This window comes from Mustela nivalis (assembly GCF_964662115.1).
Source record: "Mustela nivalis genome assembly, chromosome: 2".
NCBI classification, from domain to species: Eukaryota; Metazoa; Chordata; class Mammalia; order Carnivora; family Mustelidae; genus Mustela; species Mustela nivalis.
Genome location: NC_139021.1, coordinates 145,611,300 through 145,628,997, shown reverse-complemented (window position 1 = coordinate 145,628,997; position 17,698 = coordinate 145,611,300). Strand labels below are relative to the sequence as shown.

The 17,698-nt window shown below is 39.6% G+C and overlaps 1 protein-coding gene across 11 annotated transcripts in view; it reads right to left on the bottom strand.

Annotated features, from left to right (window-relative positions):
* Nucleotides 1-543: 543 nt before the first annotated feature.
* The window catches only part of SHLD2 (shieldin complex subunit 2), an 87,773-nt gene continuing 70,618 nt past the window's right edge, over nucleotides 544-17,698 (bottom strand). For 8 of the 11 annotated variants that reach the window (XM_082718130.1, XM_082718132.1, XM_082718131.1 and 5 more), the window contains 4 exons: nucleotides 14,929-15,135; nucleotides 7,481-7,709; nucleotides 2,715-2,830; nucleotides 544-864 (listed from right to left, as the gene is read on the bottom strand). In XM_082718130.1, coding sequence (XP_082574256.1) covers nucleotides 665-864; nucleotides 2,715-2,830; nucleotides 7,481-7,709; nucleotides 14,929-15,135 — 752 coding nt within the window. In that variant the 3' untranslated portion in view covers nucleotides 544-664. The remainder of the gene's footprint in view (nucleotides 865-2,714; nucleotides 2,831-7,480; nucleotides 7,710-14,928; nucleotides 15,136-17,698) is intronic. The other 3 variants (XM_082718129.1, XM_082718128.1, XM_082718137.1) reach the window with 1 other exon arrangement.

The following is a 17,698-nucleotide window of genomic DNA, read 5'->3' as shown; positions in this document are numbered from 1 at the left end:
TCACACTGATAGTCTATTAAAGGGAAAGCACTGGAGGCACTTGGGTGGCTCAGTGTCTTGGGGCCTCCTCCTTCCATGGAGGTCATGGTCTGGGGGTTCTGAGATCGAGCCCCGCATCGGGATCGCTGCTCCACCAGGCGCCTGCTTCCCCCCGCCCCTCTCTCTGCCTGCCTCTCTGCCTACTTGTGGTCTCTGTCAGGTAAATAGATAATATCTTTAAAAATATATATTTTTAAAAAGGCGGGGTGGGAGGGGAGCACTGAGAGTTTGTGAGCATGGCAGAAGAGCAACTCTTGAGAAATGTCTGTGTGTTCAGTCCTTCACAGAGCGCTGGAACGGAGCGGGGACCTAGAGAGTGAACCTGTAATTCCCAGGGAACATTAGGTTTGCAATTTAATTAATGCCAAGAAGTGCATTTGACTCGGGAATGTGCAAAATGCAGACATAGACTTGATCTGGGACCTATTGCCTTTATTGCCAGACCCTTCCTCTAGAAGCAGGAAAGGAAAAGACCAAACAACAGACAGAAAACTTCACAGAACGTTCCTAGAAAAAAAGTTTTAATTTATATATTTAACACCATTCTCTTTACAAAAATACGGGTAGAGCCCTGTCATTCCTGGAATGTCTTCCTGGAAGTACCGGCGGTTTCCCCCATCGGGTCTCAGAGGAGGGCACTGGGCCCCGGCTCTCCACTGTCGGGATACAAATCCAGCAGCGAGAACTCCAGCTGCAGCGGGCAGCTGTTTTCATCCAACACGAAGAGGCTGTGCAGCTTCAGCACACAAGGGGCGCCGCCGCCCGCCAGCAGCGAGTGCAGCAGGTCCGCGGCCACGGCGCGGAAGGTGACCTCCGAGGGAGGCGCTGGGGAACACGGAAACACACTCGCTCTTAGGCTCCCTGCCCAGATGCCAGAAATGCACACAGCCAAGGGGTCGTCCTGCCTTGGTTCTCGAGCCCCACACCCGCCGGAAATTTCCCTGTCTATCCCCTCTCTTTCCAGTCACAGGTGCTGAAGATGCTCTAGAATGAGGGCCCGCGATGCCCACTGATCGAGGACAGGCTGCTCGGACCGGTGGCATTTCCTATTATGACACAGCTCTTGGCTTCTATAAACAACAGAGGAAAGAACTGACACTGACATCTTCCTGAGTCAAGCCTGACTCAGAAAGAGCGCGTCCACGTCAGAAAAGCCGTCTCATTTATCCAGTCGACAGCTCCTGTCCGCTATCTAGTTTATAGAACAGAACCCTGACTTAGTTACTTAATATCAAATCTTGATAATATAAAAATACTGAAATTACAGAGAGATATCACTGTATTTTTGCACTTGTCTTATAGCTTCCTTTTATTTTATTTTATTTTATTTTATTTTATTTTATTTTAGGACATTAAGTCCAGGTCCTGAGCAGGGTGCTAGATGCTAGGCTGTCCAGGCACGACCAACCATGCTCCAACTACACTTGTTCCCCGGCCAACACCACCGGCCCCTCTTGGATGGCCTCTACCGACTCCCAGGCAGCCAGTCACATATTTTTGGCAGTGAGCGAATTCTCTTACAATACTCAAAGCTTTCATATTCTTCACTTAGATAAGCTAAAAAAAATCAAGATTAGAGATAATTTGAATGGTCTGAAGACCATTTTATAACTGGTGCCCACATTTTCACTTAAGTTTGCGATTTAATTAATGCCAAGAAGTGCATCTGACTCGGGAATGTGCAAAATGCAGACATAGACTTGATCTGGGAATGGTCCTTCTCTGGGAAATGGAGGCTAACTGATATTGTGCCAAAGTAAAAAGGCAAAACTGAAAATACAACAAAGAATACCAAGAGAAGGAACGGAACAGCCAAAAGAATAAAAAGTAATAAAGACAGTGAATAAAAAAGGACACACAGACTTCCAGTTAGGATGTGAAAAGCTGGAAAGAACATGGCTCCAACCTTAACAATTATTAGAAAAACTGAAGACACTTCAAAGTCACAATTTATGGAGCCTCTAGGACAGCCGAGGTAGTGAGGCAGCCAAGCCAGAGGGAAACGAGAGAGGACGGAGGAGACCACAGGATTATTGCAGTGAGCCGTGAAAGAAGACAAGTGCACCCAACAGGCAAGAAGGAAGAATGTGCTACAACTTTTCATGACTCGCTAAAAGCCAAGTGTGGACCAGTGTCTCAGGTAAAAGGGGACTGCACCCTCGTCCCCACCAGGTGCTCACACACTTGGATCTAGGGCAGGACACAGAGAAAGCTTCCAACAACGGTGAAGTCTGGAGAAGCAGAGAAGCTGCCACAAGGGAAAACACAAAACACCATTCAGGGCTCCTCTAAGGAATGAGAGCCTTAAACTGAGAGAGGAAGGTGGGTAAATCCTATTGCCCAGGGCTGACGGTGGAGGAAAGAGAAAAGAAAAATCCCTCTATCCCTAGGGGAGGGGCAGGAAGCCTCCCCATTCAGAGCATAAGTGGTGCCCTACTGCTGGGAGAGGGGAGGACCACACAAGACCCACCCCACCCCCACCAGGGATACAAGGCAGAACATGGCTGTCACAGCAGGTGGAGAGCTAGACTTACCTTCCGCCTTCATATTTTTTGTTCCACTCAAGCTAAATTATCCCTCTGCTTTTGCACAGACAGAAAAAAACCCTTAATTTACAGTATTCTTTCTGTTCCAATAAACTGTCGACACCCCCGAAATGAGTGCTGCTATCTTACCTATAACTCTGTTGAGCCAGTCAGGAGAAATGTTGAAAAGAATCTTCTCCATCAGCTTGGATCCTACGTGGATGCAAACCTCATGTATTCCATCAGCTACGGTCATTACAGCTGGCCTACAAAACAGTAATAACACAGGACCTTAAATAACATGTTCAAATTAAAGGAATATTTAAGTACAATGTAATTTCAAAGAGCACTGGGTTTCCAGGCAGGGTTCACTTTAATTCCTAAAACAACTCTAGGACATTCTGAAACACAAAGAAAGCCCCCCTTTTTTTTAAGAGTTTCAAATGATTAATTATTAAATTTGATTTATTCCATATTCATTTTAAAATTTCAGATACTAAGAAAAGAAAACATATTTTTACACCGTTGTCTATATTATTTTTAGAAACATAAATAAAGATAATAATTACAGTATTTCACAGTCACAATTTCAAGTTCTTTTTCCCCACTGGATTTTTCCCTATCGAAACCAGACTGTTTTGTGGGTCAATCAGCAGGGAACTAGATAAATAATTTTCAGTGTGGGCTATGGTGGAGTACTATGTGGCTGCTAAAAAGGCTGATGAAGGTTTATAAGTGCTATTAGGGAAGGCCGGCCATCATGTACTCCACGGAACAAACAATATGAATAACAAAATGGGCAGTATTCTAGCTACATATTTTTAAAGAAAGGGATATATATGTGCTGGTGTGGACATGATAAATTACTAGAAGAATATACAAAAACCTCCCATCAGCAAGGAAGTAGCCGCGATGGTGGACGACAGATGGGGAAGAATTTCCGGCTTCCTATCTTCCTCTACAGGTTGCATTTTTTTTTTTTTAAGATTTTATTTATTTATTTGTCAGAGAGAGAGAGAGAGAGCAAGCGTGCACACAGGCAGACAGAGTGGAAGGCAGAGGCAGAGGGAGAAGCAGGCTCCCTGCGGAGCAAGGAGCCCGATGTGGGACTCGATCCCAGGACGCTGGGATCATGACCTGAGCCGAAGGCAGCTGCTTAACCAACTGAGCCACCCAGGCGTCCCTACAGGTTGCATTTTTAACCAGGCTCATATTACCTCTTTCAAAGATTAATTGTTAAAAATAAGTTGAGAAGAGATTTTTTTTTTTTTAACTTGAGAGAGAGAGAGGGAGAAAGAGTATAAAGTTGAGAGTGTGCAAGGAGGGAGCAAAGGGAGAGCGACAAGCTGACTCGGAGCTGAGGAGGAAACCCAATGCAGGGCTCAATCCCAGGAGATCATGACCTGAGCTGAAACCAAGGGTCAGACGCTCCGCCAGCTGAACCACCCAGGGGCCCCAAGAACAGATTTTAGAAACAGACTCATTAATATAGAGGAATTAACAGTTCGAACAACAGTACTGATTTTCCCTCAAAAAAATCTACTTGCCCTTTCACCTACATGATGATGCTAGGTCTTTCCTCTCTTTCACTCTACACTTTCCCCATGCTCTCTCTCTTCCTCCATTCTTTATTTCGACAAACACATACTCCATATGTACTTCGTGCCAAGCACCGTGCTAAGTGCTAGGTGCACACTAGCAGACAAGACAGATCTGGTTCCTTCACTCCAGGATCATAAGAGTTTAGTAGGACAAAAAGACAATAAGCGGGGCACCTGGGTGGCTCAGTGGGTTAAGCCTCTGCCTTCAGCTCGGGTCATGATCTCAGGGTTCTGGGATTGAGTCCCGCATCGAGCTCTCTGCTCAGCAGGGAGCCCGCTTCCCTCTCTCTCTGCCTGTCTCTCTGCCTACTTGTGATCTCTCTGTCAAATAAATAAATAAAATCTTAAAAAATAAATTTGTACACAAATCTTCACAGCAATATCATTCATAACAGCCAAAATGTGGGACCAGACCAAATGCTGGGATGGAGGGAGGGAGGAAGTGACTGCTAAGGTGATAGAAGCGATGGGTGATGAAAGTGTCTCTAAAAATGGACTGTGGGGTCGTGGCATAAGCCTGTGAATACACTAACACCATGGATCATACATTCTAGATGGGTTTGTTTGAATTCTAGCCCAGTAAAGATGTTTTTTAGAGAAGACATCAAACAACTAGACAAGTACCAATTGCAGCGAGTACACACATGGTGCTGGGTTAAGTCGGCCCTGGTAATGAGATGTCGTTTAAACTAAGACGTGGGGCGGGTGGAGGGAAGAACACGCAAGAAAGCTTAAGGACAGAAACATCGGTGTCCAAGGAACTGAAAGAAGGCCGAGGGCGAGGGGAGAAGTGGGCACAGAGAGAGGGAAAGCATGGCAGCAGAGTGAAGGGAACCCACCCGGAGGTGTTTAGGTCAGGCTGTGATCACCCGTCAGCTGTGCAGAGCATCCGCGGAAGTGGGCCAAGGCCGAAGGAGGCCTGTAAGACCGAGCAGCAGCCATGACCAGGTCCACGTGCTTCAGGACCAGCAGGTGCTGCCTTCCCGTTCTGGTTTTGCAATAACTGGGGTTTTGGCAAGGCCAGGTAACCAGGATGTCACATGACCTGCAATGTATGGGGACCCTAACCGTAAGACACTGTCCTGCCTGAGATGTCACTAGTGCCCCTGAGGTTGAGGAGCAGTGGAGATGGGAAAAAGTGGGTGAATTTGTGATGCAGTTTTGGATGAAATTCCTAGGACTTGCCAGTAGATTAGACATGGTAGGTAAGGAAGAAGGGATGATTCAAGGCCTATGTGCAGGTGTCTAGGTGAATAGGGTAGCCGGTGATACCATGCACTGGGAAGTAAGAAACTGGGAAGAACCCAGTTTGATATAGACAGGAAAAATAAGAGAGCCAATCTTGGGTATTTTTAGTGTGGGTTGCCTGAAACACATTCAAGTGAGTAAGTGAGTATCTGGATATTGGGGCTTGGAGGAGAAAACCAGGGTGGAGATGCTGCCGAGAGTCACCAGCACATGGGAATCCTTTGAAGGCGGGAATGAGACTTAAATCATGGAGCTAAGGTTGCCACCAGAAAATCAATTCCAAGTCACAAACAAGCAACACCCAGCATGACTGACCCACTCACAGTATGGGACTGTCATCCCATACGAATGCTCACTATGTATTTCATAAGAGTTTCTGAGTACAAGAAGCATGTTACATCAACCAGCATAACATCCACAGTACGAAGTATCGGGTGAACATATGTGGATACCTAACTCGACTGTGTGGGTCTTTCAAAACTAGGTAGTCAAAGGGGTGCCTGGGTGGCTCAGTTGGTTAAGCCCCTGCCTTTGGCTCGGTTCATGATCTCAGGGTCCTAGGATCGAGTCCCGCATCGGGCTCTCTGCTCAGCGGGGAGCCTGCTTCCTCCTCTCTCTTTCTGCCTACTTGTGATCTCTCTGGGTCAAATACATAAGTAAAATATTAAAAAAAAAAAAAACTAGGCAATCAGCTTTTTCTTATTCAGTTGCTACTGACTTACATAGAATCATAAGTGATAACTCGTGCAATGATTTCTGAATCACGGTACTTGATAACTTGAGGGAATCTCTAATCTCAAGACTTTCTTAATAAAAAAAAAATCTTTTTTAAGAAAACCAAATAATCTGAATCCTAAACCTAAAAACAATTTAAAGGCTTTTCAATAAATAAATAAAACAACTCTGCTTTAGCATGTCTATCAACATTCTAGCAACACAAAACATTTGCACTACATATTCAATGCATTATAGTTTAGAACCATACCTTATAGACCTCATACTGGGTATATCATAGTCAGCTGATAATGATCTGTGAAGTCGTTCTCTTGAATAATTATTTTTTAGACTGAAGATTCAAAGTCTGTCTCCTCCATAAGGGACATTTATTGGGTAACATTTTTGTCCAATAAATAATCACGTTCATTAGGAACATTAAGAATGATATAAAGTAACACACGCATTCTGTAAGGAGCCTTAACTATTGATAAAAAATCAATTTTCATTAACTATATTTCTTTTTTCTTTTTTTATTAACTATATTTCTTATACACCACCTATCTTAATTTTATTTTATTTTCCATACAAGCAACTTTCAGAGTAAGAGCAAAATTTATTTACTTATTTATAACACACATATGTAAAGGGAAATAAGGTTTATGGATTAAGCTTCTATAAATGTTCTCAACGTATACCATGATAACATGCTGAATACATTTGTATTTAGTTTTTAGATACTGCAGTATTTAGAAACAGAAAAGAGCATGAAACAGTGATGATTATTTTATAAAGGCATGTAATTTACAAGGTAAAAAGAAAAAATTTATACAAGCATTTGGACACTGATTGATTGAAAAATGTGTTTTTCACAGAGCTGGTTTGCAATTTTACCAAAGAACATTTGCAATCCTTAATTTCTAATGTGAAGCTGGGAAAACTGAGGCACAGAAAAGTTAAATACCTTATTAGTTTCCACACTGAGAGGTTAGATCACAGAACAGTTTAACCTTTAAATTCCAGTTATATGTGAAAGTATAGAAATCAGTTTCTCATGAGCCATTTAGATCTTAGTTAAAAAATATAAAACCAAGTAAAAATTTTCTTCAATATAGCTCTTGAAGATAATAGTATCTTTTAATTACTGCTTTTAAAAATCACTGTTATGATTACTAGACAATTTTTGTCTTCATAAATAGCCATTTATCACTCAGCAGAAAAATTTTATTCTCTTGGATGAGTTCTAGTTAATTCTCATTAGAAAGTAAGAATTGATATATGCAATGTTTCGGTCATGTCCAGTCGTAGAATAATAAATCTTTGCCAACCCAGTGGCTTGCTTAGCTGCCTCACCTGTAGTATAGCTTCTTCATAGTAAAGGGCAAGCAGCCGTAACACTGTTTATAGATTTTGTTCTTGTCTGTTTCCAGTTCCAGTCCGCACTTTGCACAGCCAGTATATATAATGTCAGGAAGAGAAGAGAAGATGCTCTTCAGAGAGCTGCGGGCACATAGAGCTATCTTCTGAGCTGCCGGGACAAGGATCACTAGCTCTGAAATCTGGGCTTTGATTAGAATCACTCCTACAAGAGATAAAAAGAAATGTGTATATATTATAGGACCAAAAGCATAACTTTAACTTATGAACGTGGTTCATGATATGGTTGACTGAGTCACTGATAGTAAAGGACACGCCCGAGGACTCCATCTTGGTCTTCCCTCCTTCAGTCTTTCCCTGCACAATCTCAGCAGCTCTCGACCTCAGTGTTTACTCTGAAAAGTGAGAGGTAAGCAGCTGCTACCCGTAACTAAGAGTGAAGATTGCTCTGGCTAGACTGGCGGCACAGGTGGGTGTTTCCTTCCTCCTTGTCTTCCGGAATCATGCAAACCGAGATCTATCCCTCTCTCAGGAGCGATCCCTTCAAAACACTTGAAATGAGCTAACATACCTTCTCTCTTCCCATCCTCACTTCTTTTTAACTGATCATTCCTGAAAGCCAAATACCAGGTCAGTATTCTTCCAGTCTCTACTTCATCCAAAACGAACATACCACTAGCTTATCCTCTTTTTAAACTTTTTTTTTTTTTTTTCCCAGTTTCCTGCCCATCGCCATCCATACTCTGGGCATTGATTACAGAGCACGTGAGCACCGAGAGTCCTCATTTACAAAATGTGGCTCACCAGGACCTCAAGCACGTTCATGCACTCTCACTGGCTCATGCATTCACCTGTTAAACAAATACTGAGTATCGTTATCTGCCAGGCACTCTTTTTTTCTCATTTACCTTTGCCTTATTGTATACTAGTGAAGTCAGGGACTTCACCTGAGTTTATCTTCTCCCTTCCTCTCCAGAGTCAGCTGAAAGCCCTTTTTAAGCCTTTGGATTTGCTCTTCTTCATCCTTTTACCGGGTGATATAATCCAGGTCAGGAACTCATCCTTCTGGCCACCTATTCTCTTTTGGGGTTATCTCTTTAAGAAACCCACTAATGGTGACTTTCCTATTCCTAAATCCTTCTGTTTGCTTTGGTCTTTTGGTGCCCAAAGATTGTTTCATCATCTTCTCCAATCAGGCCCTGTATCCCTAACATGAATTACAAGAGTGTGTAACCATCAGCAGACCCAGCAAACGACAGCACACTCTGCATCATACCTTGCCGCAGACATGTTGTATCACTAAGAAATTAATGAAAGAATTCAACCATTTTAGAAGAACGTTAACATCCCTCCACACATTTTATAAATTTACACATCTCTACAAAAGAATTACAAGTTCATGATTAATGTGGACTCTGCTTTCAAGGAGCTTACAGCCTGCTGGGCACTGATGTTCTGCGGATGGCAGGGCCCAACAGCAGAGCTGGACACTGAGTAAAGCACCTTCATTTCTTGACAAGGAGCTGGGCACAGCTTCACCCCATCCAGCTTCTGTTAAGCTTTGTTAAGAGAGCAGACCCTCAAGAAATTCTCCCATGTTGAGCTCCCTATCTCACTCCTTTTATTTAACTATGAAGCACGTTAGGGAAAAATTGCTCGTACTTCCATATGCTCTCTCCATTTCTGTCTTAAAAACATATACACAATGGCAGAAACCATGAATCCAGCCCTCAAAGCTGAACATAAGAGAATGAAAAGTAGCTAAAAGGCCCTCTCTGAACACAGCCTACCAGGGACTAACTGTAACAACAGTCTTTGCATGGCTTACCAATGTGGAGCTCATCTCCGGGATTTGCAAGGATACTCCCAATCCCCAGCCTCATCCCCCAAACCAAAATTCAGAGCTATAAGCACCTATTTTATTACTGCTCATGATGGTGATTTTTTTTTAATATTTTATTTATTTATTTACTTGACAGACAGAGATCACAAGTAGGCAGAGAGGCAGGCAGAGAGAGAGAGAGAGAAGCAGAATCCCTGCTGAGCAGAGAGCCTGATGCGGGGCTCCATCCCAGGACCCTGAGATCATGACCTGAGCTGAAGGCAGAGGCTTAACCCACTGAACGACCCAGGCACCCAATGATGGTGATTTTTATTTTAAAATCTAATTCTATGTCTCCAATTCCAGGAGGCAGCTGCTCTGTGTAACTAGTAGATAACAGAGCTGACTTCTCCGTGACACCAAGTAAGTTAAATGTACTCCTCCACTATCTTTCTGTGGTTAAAACCTTCTAGTAAGGAAAAGTGGAGGTCCACAGGGCTTCACTGAGGAATTCTACCAGACATGTAAGGAAGAAACCATTCTCATTCTAGACAAACTCTTCCAGAAAACTGAAGAGGAGGAACTACATCCCAACTCACTCCATAGCATTATTCTAATTCTGTCCCCAAAGCAAGAAAAACTATTACAAGAAGAAGAAGAAGAAGAAGAAGAAAAAACTACAAATATCCTTCATGAGCACAGACATAAAAATTCTTAACAAATGTCAGCAAATTAAATCCAGCAATATATAAAAAGGACACATCATGACCAAATACGTTTTACCCCATAAATGCAAAGTTACTTTAACATTCAAAAATCAATGTAATTACATTAAAATAGTGCAAAAGAAAAACTTTATGATCATCTCAATCGATGGAGAAAGAGCATTTGAGAAATTCTAATACTCATTCCTGATCAAAAAAAAAATTTTCAGGAACACCTGGGTGGCTCAGTCAGTTAAGCCACTGCATTTGGCTCAGGTGATGATCCCAGGGTCCTGGAATTGAGTCCTGCATTGGGCTCCTTGCTCAGCAGGGAGCCTGCTTCTCTCTCTGCCTCTGCCTGCCACTCTGCCTGTTTGTGTGCTCTCTCTCCCTGACAAATAAAGAAATTAATTAATTAATTATTTTTAAAATAATTTTTTTTTCAGTAAACTAGGAATAAAAGGCAACTTCATCAGCCTTATACAAAGCATGGAGGAAAACCCTAAGCCAACGCCATACTTAATAATGAAAAAACGTATGTTTTCTCCCTAAGATCAGAAACAAGGTAAACACATTTGCTCTTACAGCTTTTTATCAATATTATATTAGAGAAGTCATCAAAGGGGTGAAAAAAATAAATAAGGGGCATCCAGACTGGAAAGAAAGAAATGAAACTTTCTTCACAGGTAACATGATCATCTATATAGAAAATTCAAATCTACCAAACAGTTATTACTGAGCTTAGTGAGTTTAGCCAGATTACAAAAGACAAGATCGATATGCAAAAATCAACTCTATTTCTACATAACAGCAACAAACAGTTGAAACTGAAATTTTAAAAAGCACCAATAGCAGAAAAACCGAATAGCTGAAAACCGAAAACAGGAGTCTGAGGAAAGATATGAAAGCCCTATATTCTGAAAACTACAAAACACAGCTAAGAGAAATAAAAGATGTATCTTGTTTGTAGGTTGGAAAATTCAGTATTACATCAATTCTCCCTCCAATTGATGTATACACAGCTTCACAACAATCCCAGCAGGCTTTTTTCTAGAAATTGATAAACTAATTCTAAAATTCACATGGAGATGCAAAGTACCTAGAAGGGCCAAAACAACTTTGAAAAGGAACAAAGTTGGAAGGCTAAAAATATCTGACTTCAAGGCAAATTATAAAAGCTATCAGTAATCAAAATAGTGTGGTACTGGTATAAAGACAGACAAATAGATCAATAAAATGGGAGGGAAAGCCCCAAAATAGATCACTTATGTTTCACGGGAAAAATAGAAATCTTTTCAACACATGGGGCTTAAACAGAGGGATATTCATACACAAAAAGGAAAAGAGCTTCTAGTCATGCATCACACCATATACAAAAATGAACTCAAAATAGATCATGGACCCAAATGTGAACCCTAAAACTCTAAAACTTCTAAAATAACACGTAAGACATAAATGTTTGGGATGCTGGGTAAGGCAACGATTTTCTAAGTAGGAAACCAAGAGCATAGTTCATACAAGAATAAATGGTAAAATGGAGTTCATCAAAACTCGAAATGTGTGGTCCTCAAAAAGCCTGGTTAAAAGACTGAACAAGCTGGTAACAGACTGGGAGAACATATCTGCAAAGCCTACATCTAAAATAATTCTTATCCAGAATATAAAGAACTCTCAAAAATCAGTAATAAGAAAATAATCAACCCTTTGTTTTTATTTTTTTTTAAGATTTTATTTATTTATTTGACAGAGAGAGAGATCACAAATAGGCAGAGAGACAGACAGAGAGAGAGATGAGGAGAAGCAGGCTCCCTGCTGAGCAGAGAGCCCCACGAGGGACTCGATCCCAGGCCCCTGGGATCATGACCCGAGCCGAAGGTAGAGGCTTAACCCACTGAGCCACCCAGGCGCCCCAACCCTTTGTTTTTAAATGAACAAAAGATTTCAGTTGACACTTGATCAAGGACAAAGGGATGGCAACTGAGCAGATGAAAAGATGCTCAACATCGTTAGCCAACGGGAATATGTAAATTCAAACCACAACGATCTATTCTTACAGAAATTAAAAAGACCAAGTGTTGACGTGGATGTGGGAAAAACAGAACTTTCACACACTGCGTGGGGGAAATACAAAATGCTACAACTACTTTGGAAAACAGTTTGGCAGTTTCTTAATTAAAAATTAAACATACACCTACCACATAATCCTTCAGCTCACTCAGCTCCTAGGTTTACTCACGAATAAAGAAGGAGTATGTCCATATAATGCTTTGTACATGAATGTTTATAGACTCTTTACTTGTAAGAGCCAAGAACTGGAAACAACGCAGATGTCCATCAACAAATGGACAGATAGACACATCATGGTGTATTCATACAAGAGAATAAAAGGAATGAACAACTGATACGCACAAAAGCACAGATATGTCTCAAAAGAATTTGCTTCATTTAAGTGCCAAACAAAATGGTGTACATAATGTATGATTCCACGTATATAAAAATCATAGAAAATTCAAACTAATTTCCAGTAACAGATTGATTGCCTGGAAGGCTCAAGAGGGCAGGTATGCAGGGAAGGGAGAGATTACAAAGGGGCAGACTGGTGATGGTTTCACGACTGTGGGAATAGTTTTATGACTGTGGTGATAGGTCTCATGTCAAAACTCACCAGTGTGAATGTGGATACGTCAATTAAGGGTGGTTTATTGTACGAAAATTATACCCTAAAAACCCTCTTAAAAATCTTTTTAAATTTGACACTCTGAACCACATTAGAAAGGCATCTGAGATATCTTCCACTCTGCTATGACACAACTTTTACATTTCTGGGGATGTACCTAAAGGGGGCAGAGCATGCTAACAAAAAGTCCCAGAAATACACTTGAGGATCTTAGCGTGTGATCTCTTAAGGAGTTTCAACTCATTTCACTCTGGAACATGTTCTTTTTATTAGAATTATAAAAATAATCTCATTTCATTTAAACCACATTTAGCATTTAATAAAATCTAAAACCACCTATAAGAATGCAGAAAATTATTTGTGTAAATGGGAGGATAAAATTAAAATTTAGTACCAAAATCCAAAGTTCCTGAGTTATTCTTAATAATTTAACCTATAGGGGAACCTGGGTGGCTCAGGCGTTAAGCATCTGCTTTCAGCTCGGTCATGATCCCGGGGTCCTGGGATAGAGCCCCACATCTGGCTCCCCACTCAGCAGGAAGCCTGCTTCTCCCTCTCCCACTCCCCCTGCATGTGTTCCTTCTCTATGAAATAAATAAATAAAATCTTTTTAAAAAAAATAATAATTTAACCTATAAAAGCACCAAAAATGGTAATCTTATTTATACAAATTCTGAGAAAATATTTTGACCAAATATTTTCTTCTTCATTAAAAAACTTAAATTATATAACAATAAACCTATAAAGACATCCTATTTTTTTCAGCACTCATTTCCCCTCTAAAAATAATTGCTATCTACTGGGTATTACCCCAAAGATACAGAAGTAGTAAAAAGAAGGGCCATCTGTACCCCAATGTTCATAGCAGCAATGGCCACAGTCGCCAAACTATGGAGAGTCAAGATGCCCTTCAAGAAATGAATGGATAAAGAAGATATGATCTCTATATACAGTGGAATATTATGCCTCCATCAGAAGGGAGGAATACCCAACTTTTGTATCAACATGGATGGGACTGAAGGAGATTCTGCTGAGTGAAATAAGCCAAGCAGAGGGAGTCAATTATCATACGGTTTCACTTACTTGTGGAGCATAAGGATTAACATGGAGGACATTGGGAGAAGGAAAGGAAAAGTGAATTGGGGGAAATCGATGGGGGAGATGAACCATGAGAGAATGTGGACTCTGAGAAACAAACTGAGGGTTTTGCAGGGGAGAGGGGTGTGGGGGTTAGCTGAGCCTGGTGGTGGGTATTAAGAAGGGCACGTATTGCATGGAAACACTGGGTGTGGTGCATAAACAATGAATCTTGGAATACTGAAAAACTAAAATTTTAAAAATAAAAATAAATAAATAAAAACAATTGCTGTAATAGCCACCAGAAAACATTCCGTAGTTTCCAAAATTGATAATCACTGCAATTCACTGATTATTGGCATTTAGCAACCTGAAATATAGCTTCAAATGCTATTTAATTGTTACTCCTTTAACTTGGAGTTAGCATACTTTCAGCATAGCTCTGTACTTAGGAAGCCAAAATAATTTAGTGGAAAGTATTTCCCACTAAAGTTGTATCAATTTATTTAGTTATTCTCACTTTTACTCTCTTCATTCCAAAGTATATGGCATATTGAACCTAAAGCATATTCCTTTTACTACCTCATTCAAAATTAGTTAGTTTAATGGTATTAAGTTCATGGAAAGCATGTGAGCTATGGGTATAAAATTCATCACCAAAGGCAATCTTCTATGTAGTATATTTCTGAGGATGAATTTTATACACACACATACACACACACACACACAAACATGTGAGTTCAGGAAATGTGATATTACATTTTACTAAAGCAGCAAGCAAATTGCATGGATTCTGTATCAATGCTAAATTTAAACAATCATGTATAGATAACAGTTTAGTAACTTGATAAAATGCTTATCTCAACAGTAACTCTGGTTAAGGCCATTTTTCTATTTCTGGCTCATTAAGTGATAAGCTGCTTGTAAATATAGGCAAAAGTTATTTTTAAGTGATCCCTAATAATTATAACTTAACCTCAAAGGATTGTAGGTAGAAGGCTAAGAAGTTGTGCAAATATCTGGTTGGGCTACTTATGGTGATCTACATTTTACTTTCATATTTAATTACACATTTTCCCCATAAATGGTAGCTTCCCTTGCTTGTAGTAAAATGAACAATATCTTGCATATGTAAAGATCTTACCTGAACGCTTTTCCTCCAGGTATGTTGCTAAATCTGACATCTTCACAAAGGAGGGCATGCTTTTTCGAAATTTTGCTTTAAATGTAATTGCCCTTATATCGTCGTCAAACAGACACTCACAGGATGACCAAAATGTTGAATGCAGTTCTAGGCTTCCTAGGACGTCATTGTGCTGAACAAAAAGATATTTAAATTCCCAAATATAATCTTAAACAAACAAACAAAAACAAAAAGTCACCAAAAAGGAAATAATCTAGGCTTAGAATCAGATTAAATAGACCAATTGATTAGATCAGTTAAATACAACTTTTACCACTCTAAGGAATTTGGGTATTAAAGACAAAATGTGAATTATGCTGTATTAGGGCAACAGCATAAGGATGCTGGAGATAATTTCAATAAAAAAATTTTTTTAAGATTTCTTTGTTTCTTAAACAGTCATAATGTATCATAACCAACTGCTTTTCAGAGTGGCTAATTCCTGTTTTGATATCTACAAAGTTTTTAAAACTAGTAAAGCATAGAAATGGACATGTGTGCTATAATCAGTATCTCTTGCTGATTTTTCAACACCTTCTTTTTCTTATTTAGCTAATTTTCCCATGACAAAAAAAAAAAAAAAGCACTGAGAGACAATTGTAGTCATAATTATAATCCTTTATATAAAACTGCAGTGGCACAGAGATTTCTGAACAAATAATCCTATTATATATTAATAACTCCAACTTTAAACTCTAATAAAACAAAAACATCTCTTAGTACTGAGTTTTCTAGTAATAACAGCTGTTCTTTTAGTTTCTACTTACATCAGGCCATAAAGCTAATTCATATCCCTCCCCCACACTACCTCCTTAGCTTTTTTTTTCTTAGTTTCTTCTTGAAAAATGCAGAATCAAAACAAGTCAGTAAGTCTGTATAGACAGAGCATCATTAAAAAGAACTACAGCATATATATTCCAGGTGACTGCTTGAAAACAATCACTATTTTTATTTTTTACAATCACTATTTTTAAAATAGTTTGCTCATCTTATTATAAAATGCATGCTTAGAAATCAGATTAAATACATAACTAAAATAAAATAACAACCATAATCTCAACACCCCCAGATAAACTCAGTTAACACTGTGTTTAGTGGACATCCAGTTGTTTTCAATTGGATTTATAGATCACTAAATATTATTCTATATTATTTTAAAATACAGGGGGCATCTGGGTGGCTCAGTCATTAAGCGTCTGCCTTCAGCTAGGGTCATGATCCCAGGACCCCTGGATTTAAGCCCCACATCAGGCTCCCTGCTCAGCCAGAAGCTTGCTTCTTCTCCCTTTCTCACTCCCTCTGCAGGTGTTCCCTTTCTCACTGTGTCTCTGTCAAATAAATAAAAATCTTAAAAATTATTACAGCAATTCCCCATTTGGCACATGTTGGTTATTTCTAATTTTTTACTATTATAAACAGTACTGTGATAAATATATTTTTACCCACATCTTTATGCATAGCCGTGATAAATTCCTGTAAGTGTAATTATTAGGTCAACGGTATTCCAAATTCAGTTTTCATAAGGCATTTTCAGGTGTCCTCAAGAAAGGTTTTGACAATTTACATTTCCAATAGTTTATGAGAGTGGCTATTCCCCTGTAGGTTTTCTATCAACTAGTCAGGAGAAAAATCATGTGCTGTCACTATGTTATTTGTGTGCCTTCAATTACTAATAAGTAAATTTTCTTAAAGATTTTATTTATTTATTTGACAGACAGAGATCACAAGTAGGCAGAGAGGGGGACAGAGAGAAGGGGAGAAGCAGGCTCCCTGCTGAGCAGAGAGCCCGATGCGGGGCTGGATCCCAGGACCCTGAGATCATGACCTGAGCCAAAAGCAGAGGCTTAACCCACTGAGCCATGCAGGTGCCCCCCAGTAAATTTTTTTCATACATTCATTGGCCATTTTTATTTCTTCTTGGGGGACTTCCTATTCATATCTATTGCCCATTTATCCTTACAGATATTTGTCTTTCGTTTATTGCATTATTTTCTGACAAAATGCAACATTTTTTTTCTGGTTTTTTCACTTGCCTTTTAATTTGGTATATGGTAATTTTTTTAAAAAGATTTTATTTATTTGACAGAGATCACAAGTAGGCAGAGAGGCAGGCAGTGAGGTACAGGGGAGCACGCTCCCTGCTAAGCAGGGAGCCCGATGTGGGGCTCAGTGCAGGACTCAATCCCAGGACCCTGAGATCATGATCTGAGCCAAAGGTAGAGGCTTACCCACTGAGCGACCCAGACACCCTGGTCTATGGTGATTTTTATGTATAGTTCTTGTTGCTGCATTTTATTTAACCTACCCATCTTTAGATTCCAAATAAGTTTGTTTATGTTTTTTCATACTACTGTGTGTTTTTTTTTTTTTAATTTGGATCTCTAATGCATCTGGAATTTATTTTGGCACAAATATGAAGTACAAATTTAATTCTATTTTTTTTCCAAATTGTTAACTAGCTATTTCACACCTTACCTACTCTTTTTTTCAAAAGGAAAAATCTGCTTTATGCTTTATTTCTTAATTGTACATAGAATATATTTACTATAAAATATTTATACAGTAAAAGAAAAGAGTAGCAATAGGTGAAATAAGGTTGGCCAGTGTTCTCATATAATGGATATAATGGGTACTTCATTATATTATTCTCTACATATTAAGTTTGAAGTTTTTACTAAATATGTAAAAAATAAATGCAGATTCACACACGCATAAAAGTCAAACTAAAGGC